The 18,461-nt window shown below is 70.2% G+C and overlaps 3 protein-coding genes across 3 annotated transcripts; all 3 read right to left on the reverse strand.

Moving 5' to 3' along the window:
• Position 1: 1 nt before the first annotated feature.
• On the reverse strand, positions 2-6,458 carry LOC136101809 (scavenger receptor cysteine-rich domain-containing protein SCART1-like). The gene is made up of 16 exons (XM_071808595.1): positions 6,120-6,458; positions 5,950-6,031; positions 5,456-5,887; positions 4,261-4,581; positions 3,852-4,169; positions 3,415-3,717; positions 3,025-3,336; positions 2,564-2,863; positions 2,179-2,487; positions 1,750-2,100; positions 1,523-1,666; positions 1,289-1,384; positions 1,016-1,099; positions 591-725; positions 324-447; positions 2-205 (listed from the first exon to the last, which is right to left on the reverse strand). Exons 1-15 carry the CDS (start codon positions 6,456-6,458, stop codon positions 344-346), a joined length of 3,630 nt encoding a protein of 1,209 aa, XP_071664696.1. The 3' UTR covers positions 2-205; positions 324-343.
• Positions 6,459-6,542: 84 nt separating this feature from the next.
• LOC136101810 (scavenger receptor cysteine-rich domain-containing protein SCART1-like) lies at positions 6,543-12,968 on the reverse strand. The gene is made up of 16 exons (XM_065838279.2): positions 12,632-12,968; positions 11,714-12,399; positions 11,184-11,271; positions 10,773-11,093; positions 10,364-10,681; positions 9,896-10,198; positions 9,506-9,817; positions 9,045-9,344; positions 8,660-8,968; positions 8,228-8,581; positions 8,004-8,147; positions 7,770-7,865; positions 7,497-7,580; positions 7,072-7,206; positions 6,804-6,927; positions 6,543-6,685 (listed from the first exon to the last, which is right to left on the reverse strand). The coding sequence occupies exons 1-15, from the start codon at positions 12,966-12,968 to the stop codon at positions 6,824-6,826; spliced, it is 3,891 nt and encodes a 1,296-aa protein (XP_065694351.1). The 3' UTR covers positions 6,543-6,685; positions 6,804-6,823.
• A 143-nt stretch (positions 12,969-13,111) lies between these two features.
• Positions 13,112-17,775, reverse strand: LOC136102092 (scavenger receptor cysteine-rich type 1 protein M130-like). The gene is made up of 13 exons (XM_071808724.1): positions 17,724-17,775; positions 17,313-17,633; positions 16,904-17,221; positions 16,406-16,708; positions 16,016-16,327; positions 15,555-15,854; positions 15,161-15,478; positions 14,735-15,091; positions 14,514-14,657; positions 14,281-14,376; positions 14,008-14,091; positions 13,582-13,716; positions 13,112-13,437 (listed from the first exon to the last, which is right to left on the reverse strand). The coding sequence occupies exons 1-13, from the start codon at positions 17,773-17,775 to the stop codon at positions 13,334-13,336; spliced, it is 2,844 nt and encodes a 947-aa protein (XP_071664825.1). The 3' UTR covers positions 13,112-13,333.
• Between the last annotated feature and the right edge of the window lie 686 nt (positions 17,776-18,461).

Here is an 18,461-nt window from a genome sequence, read left to right on the forward strand (position 1 = left end):
ATTTGCCTCTAGCATAAGCAAAATTCTATTTATTCTCTTTATATATATTTTACACATAATTATTTCAGCCTTTAACCAATCAAATACAGCTAGGGCTTAATTTCCTCCCCCCTCCCCCGCCTTTCGGAGAGGTCCCTGCACCAACCAGAGCCATTTCTAGCGCCGTTCTCGGTGCTGCCGAAGTTCAAGGGAAATCGCTGCAGCGCTGCGTGCGGGAGGGACACAGGAGCTGGTTTGCTGCTCTGCTGTGGCCCTGGGCAGCGAGAGGTGACCTCCGTGACCAGGGCCACCCCTCCTTGGGGACAGGGCCCCACCCCCTGCACCTGTGTCCCCAGGGAAATCCTCACAGCGATGTCCCCAGGGTGCTGCCGCCAACATCATCATAGTCCGTGTGCCCCGGGGGGTCCCCTGTGGCTTCTGCAGGACTTGAGGGGTGGCAGCTCCCGCCTTAGGGGACAGCAAAGGCTGGTGCTTGGCAGGCGCTGCTTTGTGTCCCTGCGCAGCCCCCATGGTCTGCTGCCTGCTCCCTGCCCACGGCCAGTGCCCCCAGGTGGCTCTGCAGGGGACAGGGCAGCCCTGGCCCCTCTTACCTGGGGGTGGGGGACAGCCCAGGCTCCTCCGTGCCACCCCCTCGGAGATGTCCCCAGCGCTGGGAGCAGGGGACACTTCTGGCACGGCCGCAGCATCGTCGTAGACATCCGGGGAGCTGTGCTGGGCTGGGGACTCTGCCACAGGCACAGGGGACGGGTGAACCAGAGGCGGTGCAGGGCTCTGGCTGTGCCACCCACCTCTGGCCGGACCACTGGGGACGTCCTGGTGGCACCGGGGCTGCAGGATCGCAGCCAGAGCCCCAGCAGGCATTGATGACACCAATGACACTAATGACACTAATGACAGCCACAGCTGAGCTGGGCTCGCCTGGCTGAGCAGGGGCCGTGTCCCCTCGTGTCCCCAGCACCTGGCCATGTCCCCTCTCCCCAGGTTCCCCACCACGTTCCTGTCCCTGTGTCCCTACCTGGGGCTGTCTTGGGGTCGCTCTCCTCCACGCCACCCCCACTGTAATACGGCAGCTTTGTCCCAGACCCTTCTGACAGGGAGCCTGGCGGGGGCAGGACGGGGTTTGGGTGGCTGGAGCTGGCACCGTGGGCAGCATGGCCTGAGGGGACCAGGGGACACCCCCGTGCCATAGGAACCAGCTGGTGCCGAAACAACAGGACCCCCTAGGGCTGTGGGACAGAGTTCACCCCTCTTTTGGGAGAACCTCCAGGCACAGGGGGGCTGCACCCACCTGAGCCACTGGGCACCTCCTGGTACTCCGGGTCCGGGGTGTAATCCAGCTCCTCGTATATGGCGTCAGAGATGGCGTCCGCAGCTCCACCAGGGCCTGAAAGGACAGGCAGCGCTCACCCGGGGCCGTGGGGACCGTGGGTGGCCCCAGGGTCACCCTCTGAGCCACCCCCTGGAGCGGAAGCCCCAGGACCCCCAAACCGGCTCTGCCCCGGCACCCGCCCCCAGGACCCACCTCGGCGCCGAGCCCGGGCACAGCACATCTGCACGGCCAGGGCGCCCAGCGCCAGGAACAGCAGCGTCCCCAGGACCACACACAGCACCGTGGACACCGGCACCGACCCCGCCGCCGCCATCAGGGCGGTGCTGCTGGGGACACCTGCGGGGACACGGCCGGGCGGCGTGAGGAGGGGACCCCGGCCGGCCCAGCCCAGCGGGCGCTGCCGGAACGGGCACAGCTACCTGGGGACGGGGTGGGCGTCCCGCTCGTGCCATCACTGTCCTCGTCACAGGCGACATGGGTGTCCCCGCCGGGGCCGCAGTCCTGCAGGCGCCAGGGTGCCGAGGGACATCGCCAGAGCCAGCGGGTCCCCTTCTCGCAGCCCACCCAGGCCAGCCAGGCGGGGGCCGCGTCCCCGGGGGGCGCAGGCTCCAGCCTCCCCCCGTCCCCGCAGCCCAGCTGGCGGCAGGCGGCGATGGCCGTGGCGGGGCTGGTGCCGTTGGCACAAACGCCGCCCCAGGTGCCGTTGTGCAGCACCTCCAGGCGCCCGGCGCAGCGGCCGCTGCCGCCCGCCAGCCGCAGGGACAGCTGATCTGCAAGGGGGGACGGGGGTCACGGCACGGACCGGGGACGGTCCCCCGGGCCCCAGTCTGGGGGCGCACGGCACTGACCTGAGCAGACGGCACCTGCCCCACCACCGCGCCGGCAGCCGCGCCGTGCCGAGCCCGGACAGGCCCAGAGAGACGCCTCGGTCCCGGTGCAGCCACCGGCATCCGGCCATGGCGTCCCCACGCCGGCACCGAAGTGACCCGCTCCCGGTGCCGCCAGCGCCGAGCCACAGCCCAGCTGGCGGCACACGACGGTGGCGTCCGGGAGGTCCCAGCTGTCCTGGCAGGCGCTGGCCCAGGTGCCATTGGCGTAGAGCTCCACGCGCCCGGCGCAGCGCCCAGGGCCGCCCGCCAGCCTCACCCGCCGGCTGCCTGCGGGGACACAGGGCACCGGGCTGCGGTGGCCGCTCGGGGAGCCGGCGCCCCCGGCCCTTCCCAGGACACTCACCCGAGCAGACGACGGCCACCTCCTCGGGGCTGCCGGTTGGCGCGGCGCCCGTCCCGGAGACGTTGCACCGTGCCAGGCTCTCCTCGGTGCCCGCACACCGCAGCGCCACGGTGCCCAAGCCCGGCACGCCAGAGACTTTCTCCAGCACGCCGCAGCCCAGCTGCCGGCACACCACGCTGCCAAGGCCGCTGTCCCACGGCCCCGCCGCCACGCGGGCCCATGTCCCGGGGCTCGCGGTCACCTCCAGCCGCCCGTCGCACCGGCTCTCCCCCTCCACCAGCCGCAGGGGCTCGGCAACGCCTGCAACATCCCCAGCGGTGCCGTGGGGCCGCAGCACCAGCGGCGCAGAGACCCAGGGGGGATGGCGGCTCAGCCCTCCCATCGGCCCAGAAGGACCCTGGTCCCTCGCTCCCAAGTCTTAGGGTGCCCCAAAAGCCCCTGAGGGCTGTTCCCACACACACCTGAGCAGTTGACTGCGGCGGCGTGCCCGGGGGCACAGGGGGGCTCCCCCAGCACCGCCGCGGGGCACTGGCCCGGGTGCCATTCGCTCCCGTCACAACCGAAGCCATCGCGCCACATCGGCCCGTCCCCCCCGCCGAAGGAGCCTCCCGGCGGCACGGCGATGGCGGCGCCGCAGCCGAGGTGGCGGCAGAGGACGTGGGCGTCACGCAGGTCCCAGCCGGTGGCACAGAGGGACCCCCACGTCCCCCCCACCTCCACCTCCACCCGCCCGGCACAGCCGCTCTCGCCCGCCAGCCGGAAACCCGTGTAGGCTGTGGTGGAGAAATGGTGTTAGAGGGGGGCACGGCGGCGCGGGGACCCCCCGACACCCCCCTGTCCCCAGCGCTTACGGGAGCAGACGATGCCGGCGTGGCTGGTGCAGCCGGGGCTGCGGGGCGGCTGCCGGGAGCAGGCGGAGAGCAGGGTTTCGGTGCCGGAGCACTCGAACCGCAGGTCCCAGAGCGGCTCCGTTCCTGCCCCGGACTGGCCGGTGCCGTGGACGGCGAGCACCGTGCCGCAGCCCAGCTCCCGGCACAGCACCTGGGCGGCCTTCATGTCCACGTGCTCCTGGCAGACGCTGGCCCAGGTTTGTCCCCTCCGCACCTCCAGCCGCCCGGCGCACACGGTGTCACCGCCGACCAGCCGGGCAAACCCTGCCGGGAGGGCCCGGGGTAGTGGTGAGGGATGTGCCAGCACTGGGGGTGGTGGTAAGGGATGTGCCAGCACTGGGGGTGGTGGTGAGGGATGGGCCAACACCATTGCGTCCCAAACAGCACTCTGCTCCTACCTTGGCAGGTGACAGCAACATCATAGATGTGATCACCATCAATGGGTCCCCAGCCGTAGATCTGGCAGTCCCAGAGGCTGGCCTCATCCCCTCGGCAGTGAACCACAGCCAGGCCGATGGGACCATCCCCTTTGCCAAAGCTGTCAGCGGCGGTGTAGGCACCGGTGGCTGAGCCACAGCCCAGGTGCCGGCACACCACCTCGGCCTTATTCATGTTCCAGTCGCCATCTGCCACCGAGCCCCATTGTCCCCGGAGTTTCGCCTCCACCCTCCCGGCGCAGGGACCCCCGCCGGCCACCAACCGCAGCTCCACCGCCTCTGCACCGGGACACCAGCAGAGCCTCAGCCCTGCCTGGGGACACCCCAGCACTCAGCGTGTGTCCCGGCACGGCCAATGTCCCCACCTCACCTCTGCAGATCACCCCCAAGTCCCACTCATGGCCGCAGAAGTGCCGTCCCCAGCCGAAGTTAGGACACTCGTGCAGCATCTCCTCGGTGCCCCGGCACCAGAACGGGTGGAGCCAAATCCGGCCGGTGCCCTGCCCGAACGGGGCGTAGGCTGACGCCTTGGCCACCCCGCCGCAGCCCAGTTGCCGGCACACCACGGTGGCCCAAGTGGTCTCCCAGTTGAAGTGCAGGTTGCAGACGGAGCCCCACTCGCCGTCGTGCTTCACCTCCACCCGCCCGGCGCAGCGCCCGCCGCCGCCCACCAGCCGCAGCTCCCCGGTGCCTGCGGCAAGGAGGGTGCTCAGCCCGGCCCCGTGGGTCCCTGTCCCCCCGGTGGGTCCCTGTCCCCTCGCTCCCTCCACCCCGTGCTCACCCCCGCAGAGCTGCACCCACAGCAACAGACCCAGCACCCCGGCAGGCACCATCGTGCCGTCCCCGCTGCCCCCGGCACGGTGACACCAGTGATATATTGGCAGTGGGAGCCAATGGAGGCGGCAGCCCCTTTTGAGCCGTTATCAGGCGGGTTATCACCCAATTTTCAGAACCCCGGCCTCCAATGATCTGTTCCATGCCCAAATATGAGGCTCAGCTCCGCTTCTGGCGTCACACACCTCGTCACCCGGATGGCCCCGGGGGAACCAGCCCCCCCGGGACACCTGCTGCCAGCACCTCCCCACCCGTGTGCCCCCGTGGGGCTGATGCTGCTCCCAGAGCCCCGTCCCGATGGCCACAGGATTCACCCTAAAACCTCCCAAAACCTCCACAGTGCCGCGCCGGGCACCGGCAGGGGGCAAAGCCCAAGGCCCACGGCACGCCAGCACCCACCCTTGGGGCGCTCCTCTCCCTGGGGGTGCCTGGAGAGCCCACGGGGGACCCTGAGGTGACAGCCACCCCCCGGCTCACCGCGGTGTTCGTAGACGGCACATCCCCGGCTCCTCGCGGTGCCGGCGGCACATGGCGGCTCTGCCCGCACTGCCTGCAGGTGCGGCCCCGCTCGCCCCGCGGCGCGGGCAGGAAGGAGACGGTTTCCCCAGGCGGGAACCCAGGGTCGGCATCGACCGCACGCGGCTCCCGGCCACCTGCGCTGCCAGCGATAACGCCGTGCTCCGGCACACCGCGGTGACGCCGCTCGGGGGGGAACGGTGCCGGGGACCCACCTGGCTCAGCCAGGACTGAGCACCAGCAAAACCCGCTGGGCACGGGGGGAGGAAGAGACCGGGAGCTCCCTCGAGGTGTTGGTGGTGCCGACAAGGACGGGGCTGAGCCACCCACGGCGCTGGGACCCGGTGGGCTCCGGCAGCGCTGAACGGTACTGGTGACGATGCTCTGGCCGGAGTGGTGTGACACGGAGCAGGGCGAGGAGGCGGTGACGTGGCTGCAGCTTTCCCAGCCCAGGCAAAGCCACCAAAAGCACAGGAACAGCCCCAAATCGTGGCGATGGCAGAAATGCCCAGAGACGCGCAATGGTGCATGTTGGTGGCATCGCACCGGGTGGGGGAACCCACCCCCCTGCGGGGACACATCTGCGGGCAGCACGGGCAGCACCACCACGTCCCACTGCCCTCTGCCATGGACCAGGGACCTGCCACCTGCAAATGTCCCCGTGTCACCCCGGGATGGCTTCTGGGTCTGACCCCACCATCCGTGTTACCTGGCACGTCCCCGATGGTGCAGCACAGACTGCTTGTCCCTCCTGGCGCCAGGGAGGTGCCGGGGCTGGTGACCCACCACGGCTGGCAGGAGGGGGACGCAGCTTTGGTGACCCCAAAACGGGAAGTGACCCTCACTGCGCGCCCCAGGGACACCGGGAGCCCCCCCCACCGCAACACGGGGCCCTTCCAGAAACCCGGCCGAGCGATACGGGCGGTTTTTATTGCCGAATCCTTTCCTTTCGCCCCAAACGCGGCTCCGCGCACGGCGGGAAGCGGACACGCCGCCGCAGCCGCCGCTGGCCCCGCCCACAGCCCGGAGGCACCGCCCCGCGCGGCGCGCACTCCCGGCCAGCAGGGGGCGCGGCAGCGCGGCCGCGTCGCTCCGGAAAGAGCCGAAGGGCGGCGGAGGCGGCCGAGCCGGGCGACGAATCCTTGACCCTCCAGCCTGGGAAGGTTCCCAAACACCGCCCCGTAACCGCACCGGGATGGGGTATTTTCCCCTCCCCATATAATTCCCAATTAGCCAATATATTTGCCTCTAGCATAAGCAAAATTCTATTTATTCTCTTTATATATATTTTACACGTAATTATTTCAGCCTTTAACCAATCAAATACAGCTAGGGCTTAATTTCCTCCCCCCTCCCCCGCCTTTCGGAGAGGTCCCTGCACCAACCAGAGCCATTTCTAGCGCCGTTCTCGGTGCTGCCGAAGTTCAAGGGAAATCGCTGCAGCGCTGCGTGCGGGAGGGACACAGGAGCTGGTTTGCTGCTCTGCTGTGGCCCTGGGCAGCGAGAGGTGACCTCCGTGACCAGGGCCACCCCTCCTTGGGGACAGGGCCCCACCCCCTGCACCTGTGTCCCCAGGGAAATCCTCACAGCGATGTCCCCAGGGTGCTGCCGCCAACATCATCATAGTCCGTGTGCCCCGGGGGGTCCCCTGTGGCTTCTGCAGGACTTGAGGGGTGGCAGCTCCCGCCTTAGGGGACAGCAAAGGCTGGTGCTTGGCAGGCGCTGCTTTGTGTCCCTGCGCAGCCCCCATGGGTCTGCTGCCTGCTCCCTGCCCACGGCCAGTGCCCCCAGGTGGCTCTGCAGGGGACAGGGCAGCCCTGGCCCCTCTTACCTGGGGGTGGGGGACAGCCCCAGCTCCTCCGTGCCACCCCCTCGGAGATGTCCCCAGCGCTGGGAGCAGGGGACACTTCTGGCACAGCTGCAGCATCGTCGTAGACATCCGGGGAGCTGTGCTGGGCTGGGGACTCTGCCACAGGCACAGGGGATGGGTGAACCAGAGGCGGTGCAGGGCTCTGGCTGTGCCACCCACCTCTGGCTGGACCACTGGGGACGTCCTGGTGGCACTGGGGCTGCAGGATCTCAGCCAGAGCCCCAGCAGGCATTGATGACACCAATGACACTAATGACACTAATGACAGCCACAGCTGAGCTGGGCTCACCTGGCTGAGCAGGGGCCGTGTCCCCTCGTGTCCCCTTCACCTGGCCATGTCCCCTCTCCCCAGGTTCCCCACCACGTTCCTGTCCCTGTGTCCCTACCTGGGGCTGTCTTGGGGTTGCTCTCCTCCACGCCACCCCCACTGTAATACGGCAGCTTCGTCCCCGACCCTTCTGACAGGGAGCCTGGCGGGGGGAGAACGGAGTTTGGGTGGCTGGAGCTGGCACCGTGGGCAGCATGGCCTGGGGGGACCAGGGGACACCCCCGTGCCATAGGAACCAGCTGGTGCCGAAACAACAGGACCCACTGGGGCTGTGGGACAGAGTTTCCCCCTCTTTTGGGAGAACCTCCAGGCACGGGGGGGCTGCACCCACCTGAGCCACTGGGCACCTCCTGGTACTCCGGGTCCGGGGTGTAATCCAGCTCCTCGTATATGGCGTCAGAGACGGGGTCCGCAGCTCCACCAGGGCCTGAAATGACGGGCAGCGCTCACCCGGGGCCGTGGGGACCGTGGGTGGCCCCGGGGTCACCTTCTGATCCACCCCCTGCAGCGGGAGTCCCAGGACCCCCAAATCGGCTCTGCCCCGGCACCCGCCCCCAGGACCCACCTCGGCGCCGAGCCCGGGCACAGCACATCTGCACGGCCAGGGCGCCCAGCGCCAGGAACAGCAGCGTCCCCAGGACCACACACAGCACCGTGGACACCGGCACCGACCCCGCCGCCGCCATCAGGGCGGTGCTGCTGGGGACACCTGCGGGGACACGGCCGGGCGGCGTGAGGAGGGGACCCCGGCCGGCCCAGCCCAGCGGGCGCTGCCGGAACGGGCACAGCTACCTGGGGACGGGGTGGGCGTCCCGCTCGTGCCATCACTGTCCTCGTCACAGGCGACATGGGCGTCCCCGCCGGGGCCGCAGTCCTGCAGGCGCCAGGGTGCCGAGGGACATCGCCAGAGCCAGCGGGTCCCCTTCTCGCAGCCCACCCAGGCCAGCCAGGCGGGGGCCGCGTCCCCGGGGGGCGCAGGCTCCAGCCTCCCCCCGTCCCCGCAGCCCAGCTGGCGGCAGGCGGCGATGGCCGTGGCGGGGCTGGTGCCGTTGGCACAAACGCCGCCCCAGGTGCCGTTGTGCAGCACCTCCAGGCGCCCGGCGCAGCGGCCGCTGCCGCCCGCCAGCCGCAGGGACAGCTGATCTGCAAGGGGGGACGGGGGTCACGGCACGGACCAGGGACGGTCCCCCGGGCCCCAGTCTGGGGGCGCACGGCACTGACCTGAGCAGACGGCACCTGCCCCACCACCGCGCCGGCAGCCGCGCCGTGCCGAGCCCGGACAGGCCCAGAGAGACGCCTCGGTCCCGGTGCAGCCACCGGCATCCGGCCACGGCGTCCCCATGCCGGCACCGAAGTGACCCGCTCCCGGTGCCGCCAGCGCCGAGCCACAGCCCAGCTGGCGGCACACGACGGTGGCGTCCGGGAGGTCCCAGCTGTCCTGGCAGGCACTGGCCCAGGTGCCATTGGCGTAGAGCTCCACGCGCCCGGCGCAGCGCCCAGGGCCGCCCACCAGCCTCACCCGCCGGCTGCCTGCGGGGACACAGGGGACCGGGCTGCGGTGGCCGCTCGGGGAGCCGGCGCCCCCGGCCCTTCCCGGGACACTCACCCGAGCAGACGACGGCCACCTCCTCGGGGCTGCCGGTTGGCGCGGCGCCCGTCCTGGAGACGTTGCACCGTGCCAGGCTCTCCTCGGTGCCCACACACCGCAGCGCCACGGTGCCCAAGCCCGGCACGCCAGAGACTTTCTCCAGCACGCCGCAGCCCAGCTGCCGGCACACCACGCTGCCAAGGCCGCTGTCCCATGGCCCCGCCGCCATGCGGGCCCATGTCCCGGGGCTCGCGGTCACCTCCAGCCGCCCGTCGCACCGGCTCTCCCCCTCCACCAGCCGCAGGGGCTCGGCAACGCCTGCAACATCCCCAGCGGTGCCGTGGGGCCGCAGCACCAGCGGCGCAGAGACCCAGGGGGATGGCGGCTCGGCCCTCCCCTTGGCCCAGAAGGACCCTGTGTCCCTCGCTCCCAAGTCTTAGGGTGCCCCAAAAGCCCCTGAGGGCTGTTCCCACACACACCTGAGCAGTTGACTGCGGCGGTGGGCCCGGGGGCACAGGGGGGCTCCCCCAGCACCGCCGCGGGGCACTGGCCCAGGTGCCATTCGCTCCCGTCACAACCGAAGCCATCGCGCCACATCGGCCCCTCCCCCCCGCCGAAGGAGCCTCCCGGCGGCACGGCGATGGCGGCGCCGCAGCCGAGGTGGCGGCAGAGGACGTGGCCGTCACGCAGGTCCCAGCCGGTGGCACAGAGGGACCCCCACGTCCCCCCCACCTCCACCTCCACCCGCCCGGCACAGCCGCTCTCGCCCGCCAGCCGGAAACCCGTGTAGGCTGTGGTGGAGAAATGGTGTTAGAGGGGGGCACGGCGGCGCGGGGACCCCCCGACACCCCCCTGTCCCCAGCGCTTACGGGAGCAGACGATGCCGGCGTGGCTGGTGCAGCCGGGGCTGCGGGGCGGCTGCCGGGAGCAGGCGGAGAGCAGGGTTTCGGTGCCGGAGCACTCGAACCGCAGGTCCCAGAGCGGCCCCGTTCCTGCCCCGGACTGGCCGGTGCCGTGGACGGCGAGCACCGTGCCGCAGCCCAGCTCCCGGCACAGCACCTGGGCGGCCTTCATGTCCACGTGCTCCTGGCAGACGCTGGCCCAGGTTTGTCCCCTCCGCACCTCCAGCCGCCCGGCGCACGCGGTGTCACCGCCGACCAGCCGGGCAAACCCTGCCGGGAGGGCACGGGGGTGGTGGTGAGGGATGGGCCAGCACTGGGGGTGGTGGTGAGGGATGTGCCAGCACTGGGAGCGGTGGTGAGGGATGTGCCAGCACTGGGGGTGTTGGTGACGGATGTGCCAGCTCTAGCACGTCTCAAACACTACTCTGCTCCTACCTTGGCAGGTGACAGCAACGCCAAAGTTATGAGCACCATCAATGGGTCCCCAGCCGCGGATCTGGCAGTCCCAGAGCGTGGCCTCGTCCCCGCGGCAGTCAACGTCAATGACACCGATGGGACCGTCCGCTTCACCAAAGCTGTCAGCGGCGGTGTAGGCACCGGTGGCCGAGCCACAGCCCAGGTGCCGGCACACCACCTCAGCCTCATTCATGTTCCAGTCGCCATCTGCCACCGAGCCCCATTGTCCCCGGAGTTTCGCCTCCACCCTCCCGGCGCAGGGACCCCCGCCGGCCACCAACCGCAGCTCCACCGCCTCTGCACCGGGACACCAGCAGAGCCTCAGCCCTGCCTGGGGACACCCCAGCACTCAGCGTGTGTCCCGGCACAGCCAATGTCCCCACCTCACCTTTGCAGATCACCCCCAAGTCCCATTCGTGGCCGCAGAAGTGCCGTCCCCAGCCATGGTTAGGACACTCGTGCAGCATCTCCTCGGTGCCCCGGCACCAGAACGGGTGGAGCCAAATCCGGCCGGTGCCCTGCCCGAACGGGGCGTAGGCTGACGCCTTGGCCACCCCGCCGCAGCCCAGTTGCCGGCACACCACGGTGGCCCAAGTGGTCTCCCAGTTGAAATGCAGGTTGCAGACGGAGCCCCACTCGCCGTCGTGCTTCACCTCCACCCGCCCGGCGCAGCGCCCGCCGCCGCCCACCAGCCGCAGCTCCCCGGTGCCTGCGGCAAGGAGGGTGCTCAGCCCGGCCCCGTGGGTCCCTGTCCCCCCGGTGGGTCCCTGTCCCCTCGCTCCCTCCACCCCGTGCTCACCCCCGCAGAGCTGCACCCACAGCAACAGACCCAGCACCCCGGCAGGCACCATCGTGCCGTCCCCGCTGCCCCCGACACGGTGAGACCGCTGATATATCGGCAGTGGGAGCCAACGGAGGCGGCAGCACCTTTTGAGCCGTTATCAGGCGGGTTATCACCCAATTTTCAGAATCCCGGCCTCCAATGATCTGTTCCATGCCCAAATATGAGGCTCAGCTCCGCTTCTGGCGTCACACACCTCGTCACCCGGATGGCCCCAGGGGAACCAGCCCCCCCGGGACACCTGCTGCCAGCACCTCCCCACCCGTGTGCCCCCGTGGGGCTGATGCTGCTCCCAGAGCCCCGTCCCGATGGCCACAGGATTCACCCTAAATCCTCCCAAAACCTTCACAGTGCCGCCCCGGGCACCGGCAGGGGGCAAAGCCCAAGGCCCACGGCACGCCAGCACCCACCCTTGGGGCGCTCCCCTCCCTGGGGGTGCCTGGAGAGCCCATGGGGGACCCTGAGGTGACAGCCACCCCCCGGCTCACCGCGGTGTTCGCAGACGGCACATCCCCGGCTCCTCGCGGTGCCGGCGGCACATGGCGGCTCTGCCCGCGCTGCCTGCAGGTGCGGCCCCGCTCGCCCCGCGGCGCGGGCAGGAAGGAGACGGTTTCCCCAGGCGGGAACCCAGGGTCGGCATCGACCGCACGCGGCTCCCGGCCACCTGCGCTGCCAGCGATAACGCCGTGCTCCGGCACACCGCGGTGACGCCGCTCGGGGGGGAACGGTGCCGGGGACCCACCTGGCTCAGCCAGGACTGAGCACCAGCAAAACCCGCTGGGCACGGGGGGAGGAAGAGACCGGGAGCTCCCTCGAGGTGTTGGTGGTGCCGACAAGGACGGGGCTGAGCCACCCACGGCGCTGGGACCCGGTGGGCTCCGGCAGCACTGAGCGGTGCTGGTGACGATGCTCTGGCCGGAGCGGTGTGACACGGAGCAGGGCGAGGAGGCGGTGACGTGGCTGAAGCTTTCCCAGCCCAGGTAAAGCCACCAAAAGCACAGGAACAGCCCCAAATCGTGGCGATGGCAGAAACGCCCAGAGACGCGCAATGGTGGATGCTGGTGGCATCGCACCGGGTGGGGGAACCCACCTCCCTGCGGGGACACACCTGCGGGCAGCACGGGCAGCACCACCACGTCCCACCGCCCTCTGCCATGGACCAGGGACCTGCCACCTGCAAATGTCCCCGTGTCACCCCGGGATGGCTTCTGGGTCTGACCCCACCATCCGTGTTACCTGGCACGTCCCCGATGGTGCAGCACAGACTGCTTGTCCCTCCTGGCCCCAGGGAGCTGCCGGGGCTGGTGACCCACCACGGCTGGCAGGAGGGGGACGCAGCTTTGGTGACCCCAAAACGGGAGGTGTCCCTCACTGCGCGCCCCAGGGACACCGGGAGCCCCCCCCACCGCAACACGGGGCCCTTCCAGAAACCTGGAAGCGATACGGGCGGTTTTTATTGCCGAATCCTTCCCTTTCGCCCCAAACGCGGCTCCGCGCACGGCGGGAAGCGGACACGCCGCCGCCCCCGGCGCTGGCCTCGCCCACAGCCCGGAGGCACCGCCCCGCGCGGCGCGCACTCCCGGCCAGCAGGGGGCGCGGCAGCGCGGCCGCGTCGCTCCGGAAAGAGCCGAAGGGCGGCGGAGGCGGCCGAGCCGGGCGACGAATCCTTGACCCTCCAGCCTGGGAAGGTTCCCAAGCACCGCCCCGTAACCGCACCGGGATGGGGTATTTTCCCCTCCCCATATAATTCCCAATTAGCCAATATATTTGCCTCTAGCATAAGCAAAATTCTATTTATTCTCTTTATACATATTTTACACCTAATTATTTCAGCCTTTAACCAATCAAATACAGCTAGGGCTTAATTTCCTCCCCCCACCCCCGCCTTTCGGAGAGGTCCCTGCACCAACCAGAGCCATTTCTAGCGCCGTTCTCGGTGCTGCCGAAGTTCAAGGGAAATCGCTGCAGCGCTGCGTGCGGGAGGGACACAGGAGCTGGTTTGCTGCTCTGCTGTGGCCCTGGGCAGCGAGAGGTGACCTCCGTGACCAGGGCCACCCCTCCTTGGGGACAGGGCCCCACCCCCTGCACCTGTGTCCCCAGGGAAATCCTCACAGCGATGTCCCCAGGGTGCTGCCGCCAACATCATCATAGTCCGTGTGCCCCGGGGGGTCCCCTGTGGCTTCTGCAGGACTTGAGGGGTGGCAGCTCCCACCTTAGGGGACAGCAAAGGCTGGTGCTTGGCAGGCGCTGCTTTGTGTCCCTGCGCAGCCCCCGTGGGTCTGCTGCCTGCTCCCTGCCCACGGCCAGTGCCCCCAGGTGGCTCTGCAGGGGCCAGGGCAGCCCTGGCCCCTCTTACCTGGGGGTGGGGGACAGCCCCAGCTCCTCCGTGCCACCCCCTCGGAGATGTCCCCAGCGCTGGGAGCAGGGGACACTTCTGGCACGGCCGCAGCATCGTCGTAGACATCCGGGGAGCTGTGCTGGGCTGGGGACTCTGCCACAGGCACAGGGGACGGGTGAACCAGAGGTGGTGCGGGGCTCTGGCTGTGCCACCCACCTCTGGCCGGACCACTGGGGATGTCCTGGTGGCACCGGGGCTGCAGGATCTCAGCCAGAGCCCCAGCAGGCATTGATGACACCAATGACACCAATGACACTAATGACAGCCACAGCTGAGCTGGGCTCACCTGGCTGAGCAGGGGCCGTGCCCCCTCGTGTCCCCAGCACCTGGCCATGTCCCCTCTCCCCAGGGCTCCCCACCACGTTCCTGTCCCTGTGTCCCTACCTGGGGCTGTCTTGGGGTCGCTCTCCTCCACGCCACCCCCACTGTAATACGGCAGCTTCGTCCCAGACCCTTCTGACAGGGAGCCTGGCGGGGGCAGGACGGGGTTTGGGTGGCTGGAGCTGGCACCGTGGGCAGCATGGCCTGGGGGGACCAGGGGACACCCCCGTGCCATAGGAACCAGCTGGTGCCGAAACAACAGGACCCCCTAGGGCTGTGGGACAGAGTTCACCCCTCTTTTGGGAGAACCTCCAGGCACGGGGGGGCTGCACCCACCTGAGCCACTGGGCACCTCCTGGTACTCCGGGTCCGGGGTGTAATCCAGCTCCTCGTATATGGCGTCAGAGACGGCGTCCGCAGCTCCACCAGGGCCTGAAAGGACAGGCAACGCTCACCTGGGGCCGTGGGGACCGTGGGTACCCCGGGGTCACCCTCTGAGCCACCCCCTGCAGCGGGAGCCCCAGGACCCCCAAACCGGCTCTGACCCGGCACCCGCCCCCAGGACCCACCTCGGCGCCGAGCCCGGGCACAGCACATCTGCACGGCCAGGGCGCCCAGCGCCAGGAACAGCAGCGTCCCCAGGACCACACACAGCACCGTGGACACCGGCACCGACCCCGCCGCCGCCATCAGGGCGGTGCTGCTGGGGACACCTGCGGGGACACGGCCGGGCGGCGTGAGGAGGGGAACCCAGCCGGCCCAGCACAGCGGGGGCTGCCGGCACGGGCACAGCTACCTGGGGACGGGGTGGGTGTCCCGCTCGTGCCATCACTGTCCTCGTCACAGGCGACATGGGTGTCCCCGCTGGGGCCGCAGTCCTGCAGGCGCCAGGGTGCCGAGGGACATCGCCAGAGCCAGCGGGTCCCCTTCTCGCAGCCCACCCAGGCCAGCCAGGCGGGGGCCGCGTCCCCGGGGGGCGCAGGCTCCAGCCTCCCCCCGTCCCCGCAGCCCAGCTGGCGGCAGGCGGCGATGGCCGTGGCGGGGCTGGTGCCGTTGGCACAAACGCCGCCCCAGGTGCCGTTGTGCAGCACCTCCAGGCGCCCGGCGCAGCGGCCGCTGCCGCCCGCCAGCCGCAGGGACAGCTGATCTGCAAGGGGGGACGGGGGTCACGGCACGGACCGGGGACGGTCCCCCGGGCCCCAGTCTGGGGGCGCACGGCACTGACCTGAGCAGACGGCACCTGCCCCACCACCGCGCCGGCAGCCGCGCCGTGCCGAGCCCGGACAGGCCCAGAGAGACGCCTCGGTCCCGGTGCAGCCACCGGCATCCGGCCACGGCGTCCCCATGCCGGCACCGAAGTGACCCGCTCCCGGTGCCGCCAGCGCCGAGCCACAGCCCAGCTGGCGGCACACGACGGTGGCGTCCGGGAGGTCCCAGCTGTCCTGGCAGGCGCTGGCCCAGGTGCCATTGGCGTAGAGCTCCACGCGCCCGGCGCAGCGCCCAGGGCCGCCCGCCAGCCTCACCCGCCGGCTGCCTGCGGGGACACAGGGGACCGGGCTGCGGTGGCCGCTCGGGGAGCCGGCGCCCCCGGCCCTTCCCGGGACACTCACCCGAGCAGACGACGGCCACCTCCTCGGGGCTGCCGGTTGGCGCGGCGCCCGTCCCGGAGACGTTGCACCGTGCCAGGCTCTCCTCGGTGCCCACACACCGCAGCGCCACGGTGCCCAAGCCCGGCACGCCAGAGACTTTCTCCAGCACGCCGCAGCCCAGCTGCCGGCACACCACGCTGCCCAGCTCCGTGTCCCACGGCCCCGCCGCCATGCGGGCCCATGTCCCGGGGCTCGCGGTCACCTCCAGCCGCCCGTCGCACCGGCTCTCCCCCTCCACCAGCCGCAGGGGCTCGGCAACGCCTGCAACATCCCCAGCGGTGCCGTGGGGCCGCAGCACCAGCGGCGCAGAGACCCAGGGGGATGGCGGCTCGGCCCTCCCCTCGGCCCAGAAGGACCCTGTGTCCCTCGCTCCCAAGTCTTAGGGTGCCCCAAAAGCCCCTGAGGGCTGTTCCCACACACACCTGAGCAGTTGACTGCGGCGGTGGGCCCGGGGGCACAGGGGGGCTCCCCCAGCACCGCCGCGGGGCACTGGCCCAGGTGCCATTCGCTCCCGTCACAACCGAAGCCATCGCGCCACATCGGCCCCTCCCCCCCGCCGAAGGAGCCTCCCGGCGGCACGGCGATGGCGGCGCCGCAGCCGAGGTGGCGGCAGAGGACGTGGCCGTCACGCAGGTCCCAGCCGGTGGCACAGAGGGACCCCCACGTCCCCCCCACCTCCACCTCCACCCGCCCGGCACAGCCGCTCTCGCCCGCCAGCCGGAAACCCGTGTAGGCTGTGGTGGAGAAATGGTGTTAGAGGGGGGCACGGCGGCGCGGGGACCCCCCGACACCCCCCTGTCCCCAGCGCTTACGGGAGCAGACGATGCCGGCGTGGCTGGTGCAGCCGGGGCTGCGGGGTGGCTGCCGGGAGCAGGCGGAGAGCAGGGTTTCGGTGCCGGAGCACTCGAACCGCAGGTCCCAGAGCGGCCCCGTTCCTGCCCCGGACTGGCCGGTGCCGTGGACGGCGAGCACCGTGCCGCAGCCCAGCTCCCGGCACAGCACCTGGGCGGCCTTCATGTCCACGTGCTCCTGGCAGACGCTGGCCCAGGTTTGTCCCCTCCGCACCTCCAGCCGCCCGGCGCACGCGGTGTCACCGCCGACCAGCCGGGCAAACCCTGCCGGGAGGGCACGGGGGCGGTGGTGAGGGATGTGCCAGCACTGGGGGTGGTGGTGAGGGATGTGCCAGCACTGGGGGTGGTGGTGAGGGATGTGCCAGCACTGCAAGTGGTGGTGAAGGATGTGCCAGCACTGGGGGTGGTGGTGAGGGATGGGCCAGCACCATTGCGTCCCAAACAGCACTCTGCTCCTACCTTGGCAGGTGACAGCAACATCATAGATGTGATCACCATCAATGGGTCCCCAGCCGCGGATTTCGCAGTCCCAGAGGCTGGCCTCATCCCCGCGGCAGTTGGCCCCAACCAGGCCGATGGGACCATCCCCTTTGCCAAAGCTGTCAGCGGCAGTGTAGGCACCGGTGGCTGAGCCACAGCCCAGGTGCCGGCACACCACCTCGGCCTCATTCATGTTCCAGTCTTCAACTGCCACCGAGCCCCATTGTCCCCGGAGTTTCGCCTCCACCCTCCCGGCGCAGGGACCCCCGCCGGCCACCAACCGCAGCTCCACCGCCTCTGCACCGGGACACCAGCAGAGCCTCACCCCTGCCTGGGGACACCCCAGCACTCAGCGTGTGTCCCGGCACAGCCAATGTCCCCACCTCACCTCTGCAGATCACCCCCAAGTCCCACTCATGGCCGCAGAGGTGCCGTCCCCAGCCGAAGTTAGGACACTCGTGCAACATCTCCTCGGTGCCCCGGCAGAAGAACGGGTGGAGCCAAATCCGGCCGGTGCCCTGCCCGAACGGGGCGTAGGCTGACGCCTTGGCCACCCCGCCGCAGCCCAGTTGCCGGCACACCACGGTGGCCCAAGTGGTCTCCCAGTTGAAATGCAGGTTGCAGACGGAGCCCCACTCGCCGTCGTGCTTCACCTCCACCCGCCCGGCGCAGCGCCCGCCGCCGCCCACCAGCCGCAGCTCCCCGGCGCCTGCGGCAAGGAGGGTGCTCAGCCCGGCCCCGTGGGTCCCTGTCCCCCCGGTGGGTCCCTGTCCCCTCGCTCCCTCCACCCCGTGCTCACCCCCGCAGAGCTGCACCCACAGCAACAGACCCAGCACCCCGGCAGGCACCATCGTGCCGTCCCCGCTGCCCCCAGCACGGTGACACCGCTGATATGTTGGCAGTGGGAGCCAACGGAGGCGGCAGCCCCTTTTGAGCCGTTATCAGGCGGGTTATCACCCAATTTTCAGAACCCCGGCCTCCAATGATCTGCTCCATGCCCTAATATGAGGCTCAGCTCCGCTTCTGGCGTCACACACCTCGTCACCCGGATGGCCCCGGGGGAACCAGCCCCCCCGGGACACCTGCTGCCAGCACCTCCCCACCCGTGTGCCCCCGTGGGGCTGATGCTGCTCCCAGAGCCCCGTCCCGATGGCCACAGGATTCACCCTAAATCCTCCCAAAACCTCCACAGTGCCGCCCCGGGCACCGGCACGGGGCAAAGCCCAAGGCCCACGGCACGCCAGCACCCACCCTTGGGGCGCTCCCCTCCCTGGGGGTGCCTGGAGAGCCCACGGGGGACCCTGAGGTGACAGCCACCCCCCGGCTCACCGCGGTGGTCGCAGACGGCACATCCCCGGCTCCTCGCGGTGCCGGCGGCACATGGCGGCTCTGCCCGCGCTGCCTGCAGGTGCGGCCCCGCTCGCCCCGCGGCGCGGGCAGGAAGGAGACGGTTTCCCCAGGCGGGAACCCAGGGTCGGCATCGACCGCACGCGGCTCCCGGCCACCTGCGCTGCCAGCGATAACGCCGTGCTCCGGC

Source organism: Patagioenas fasciata, chromosome 5, assembly GCF_037038585.1.
Source record: "Patagioenas fasciata isolate bPatFas1 chromosome 5, bPatFas1.hap1, whole genome shotgun sequence".
NCBI lineage: Eukaryota > Metazoa > Chordata > Aves > Columbiformes > Columbidae > Patagioenas > Patagioenas fasciata.